General features: G+C 43.8%; 1 protein-coding gene across 1 annotated transcript; it reads right to left on the bottom strand.

Moving 5' to 3' along the window:
• Positions 1 to 610: 610 nt before the first annotated feature.
• lrrc4cb (leucine rich repeat containing 4C, genome duplicate b) lies at positions 611 to 2,506 on the bottom strand. Its single transcript, XM_061814291.1, has one exon. The coding sequence runs from the start codon at positions 2,504 to 2,506 to the stop codon at positions 611 to 613; it is 1,896 nt and encodes a 631-aa protein (XP_061670275.1).
• Positions 2,507 to 3,204: the final 698 nt, after the last annotated feature.

Here is a 3,204-nt window from a genome sequence, read left to right as displayed (position 1 = left end):
TGGAAGGAGCCAGGAGGGAAATGCACATACTAATTTGACTGCTTTCGTACTCAGACACGCAGGCTTCGCTGTGATAACATCAAGAGCTTTTCCATCAAAAGATTCTCCTGAATGGCAGCTAGAATCGCATCATTACGACAATTAACTCATCTTACTCAACGCTGGGAATCGTATCGACGGCTGCCTCCATGTGGACTCATAGTGAACAACCATCAATTTAATGCTTTTAAACCCTTAAAACAATGCCAGCTAAGCCCAAACAATCAATGACCTTGTGTTCATTTCAGTATTAGATGTTCACATTTGGCAAACCATTCTTTTCCTTGTGCAATATTACAGAGAGAGGGAGCAGGAGAGGAAGAAGAGAAAGGAAAACAACCTAAAAAGCTATTACAATTATTTTTTGTCATTTAGTCACAAGACATACTTTTTAAATAAATAATCTTTGTTTTTGTAAAGACACTTAATAAAGTAGCTTTTGTGGGTTCCTTTGCCAAATGTTGATTTAGCGCCGTCGATGACATTAACTGTGTTAATGTAATATTGCAGTATTCCATCTTCTTTGCGGCGTCCATCGTACTCCTAGAAGTGTTCCGGTTGAATTTTAGGCTCAGATTTGGGTCTCTTGTACATTGTCTTTTGAACAGGCTTGAATCAGTAAATGTTCCTGTGTGGTGGAGCTGTGTATGGTACTGAGCATAGATGGATGATGATAAGTGCTCTTGTAGCTGTTGTAGTGGTTGTAGTGCTCCAGTGGGGGCAGCGATAGGTGTCTGTCAATAGCAGCAACACCTGCAAGCTCTTCTTCAACTGTAATGACTTCCATAGAGGAGGCTGGGCCGTCGGGATCCTGTTGGTTATGCTGCTTCCTCATTTTGTAGAAAATAACAAGTAGAACAGCAGCCATAAGAGTGATGGCCACAAAGCAGCCAATGATAATCTTGGTGGTTTTCATCACCTCATCCAGTCCGTTGAGGGCTCCGTCCCCGTCCAAATCGAGAACTGGGATGGTGTAAGTCCTCTCTGTGGTCCTCGTTGAAACCGGAGTCATTTTTGTCGTCGATGATGACACCCAACCGAACGGGGGGAGTGGAGTGTGGCTGTCATCACCTGGGGTCTCAGTGGTCTCCACTGTGACGGTTGTAAAATAGGTCACCCCGCTGTTTTCCACAGAGGTGACATTGAGTACAGCCGAGGCAGAGATGTTGCCCGCTGTGTTACTGACCATACAGGTGTATGTCCCAGTGTCTTGCATTGTGACGCTGGTAAAGTTAAGTGTCCCGTCATTGAGTACAGAGAGTCGTACTTTATAAGCCCCGTGTGTCACCAGGGAGCCATTTGGCGTGAGCCAGCTGACTGATGTCAAGGAGCTTGTTCGACATTTGAGCTCTGCACCCATGCCTTCTGTCACATTTAAGTCAGAGGGTGGCTCCACTATGACAGGAACATCACACTGAAAGTAACTATGGTCCAATTCCCCAATGTAGCGGCCTTTAAAGAGTGTAGGAGTATGACAACGGGCGCAACAACTCGTATTGGCGGGGACGGACTCCTTCAGCCACCAACTGAGCCACAAGATATCACAGTTGCAATTCCAAGGATTATGATGAAGGTGGACTCGTTCCATCCGATGAAGTGGTGTGAAAAGGTCATGCGGGAGAAAAGTAAGGTTGTTGTGAGCAAGGTTAAGCTCCACTAATGACTGTAAGTCATCAAAGGAATTCCTCTCAATTGTTTGGATCTGGGCATGCATCATCCACAGCTTCTGGAGGTTCACTAATCCTGTAAATGAGCTAGGCTTGACAATGGACAGTTGATTTCCAGACATTTCCAGTTCTTCCAGTCTTACCAGTGGTAAGATGTTAGGGATCTCCTTGAGGTTGCACATCCCCAAATTCAAATAGCGTAGATTGCTCAAGTCCTTGAAAGCTCCATCAGAAATGTAGGAGAGACGTTTCAGCTCCCCAAGGTCCAACCTTCGAAGCGAGGGGACTCGGTTGAAGGCATAGGATGGTATACTTTCAATAGGGTTGTTCCGAAGCCACAACTCCTTTAGCTTGGACAAATACTCAAATGCTCCATTGGGGATTGTCGTGAGTCGATTATCAAAGAGCTCTAAGGTGTTTAGGTTCGCGAGTCCGTTAAAGGCACCAATTTCGATGCTGCGGATATGATTCTTGCTCAGCTGCAGAATCTCCAGATGGCGCAGGTGTTTGAAACTGTCCACTTTGATAACCTGTATGAGGTTGTCCTGAAGGTTTAAGTACCGGGTGTTGGTCGAGATACCATCTGGAACGTCTCGTAGACTGCGACGGGTGCATATGACCTTGCTGAACTGGTTACTGCAAGAGCAGACAGAAGGACAGGTCTGTGCTCGAACTAATCCGGCCACCACCAAGATGTGAAGGGCCAAGAGCAGCACAAAGAGGGGGTTTGACAGCGCCCCCTTTAGCCTACGACTTCTCATTGTCTGGCGCTGGAGGGAGGAGATCATTTTGTTCAGCATTCATAGTTCATCTGCTGTTTGAGTTTTCTGCAAACACAAAAAGAACAACAACAAAAATTTTACTTAGTGAGAAGCACAGATCGGCTTTTGGTAGAGTTACAAAGTCGTTTCATGGAAATTTAGGCTTGCACTGTTGTGGAAGACTTTCAGCACACACATGACACATTGACCTTCATTTCCCTCACAAAAGTAATTGAGCATAAAGATGTATCTAGTTATAAAGGACCCATACATATGACAAGTCTGCATGATGCACCTGTTCAACCAGCACATGACTTTTTTTGCACCCTGGAGCGTGGCAATCATGCTTGTCATGCTTAATGGCAACGCCATTTCTCCATACATAAAGAAAATTGTCAACGAATTGTGGAATGACAAAAATGAAAATTATGGCAAAACTTCATTCACGCATTCCTAAATTCCAAGCATTTTTCTGCCAAGAACCCTGAAAGCAGGTCATTCAAATATCTCGAGCTTCTCTTCATCACCAATCAAGATCTCTGCCTTCAGGTTTGTATTGCACTGCACTATATCATAGTAATGTTTCCATATGTGTATAGGAAACACATTTCAATAAGAAAGCAAGCTATTAAACACACTATTATGTTTAATGGTTGAATAAAAATTGCTAAAAATGATTTTATTTTTTAAATAGATTTTAATTCTAGAAAAGAAAGGTGCTACCCAGTTTCATTCAT

This window comes from Syngnathoides biaculeatus, chromosome 3, assembly GCF_019802595.1.
Source record: "Syngnathoides biaculeatus isolate LvHL_M chromosome 3, ASM1980259v1, whole genome shotgun sequence".
NCBI classification, from domain to species: domain Eukaryota; kingdom Metazoa; phylum Chordata; class Actinopteri; order Syngnathiformes; family Syngnathidae; genus Syngnathoides; species Syngnathoides biaculeatus.
The sequence above is the reverse complement of the archived record's forward strand: the minus strand, read 5'-3'. Positions and strand labels throughout refer to the sequence as shown.

Bases quoted from the DNA above. Each gene is read 5' to 3' on its own strand.
- lrrc4cb (XM_061814291.1), bottom strand. From the start codon at position 2,506: ATGCTGAACAAAATGATCTCCTCCCTCCAGCGCCAGACAATGAGAAGT.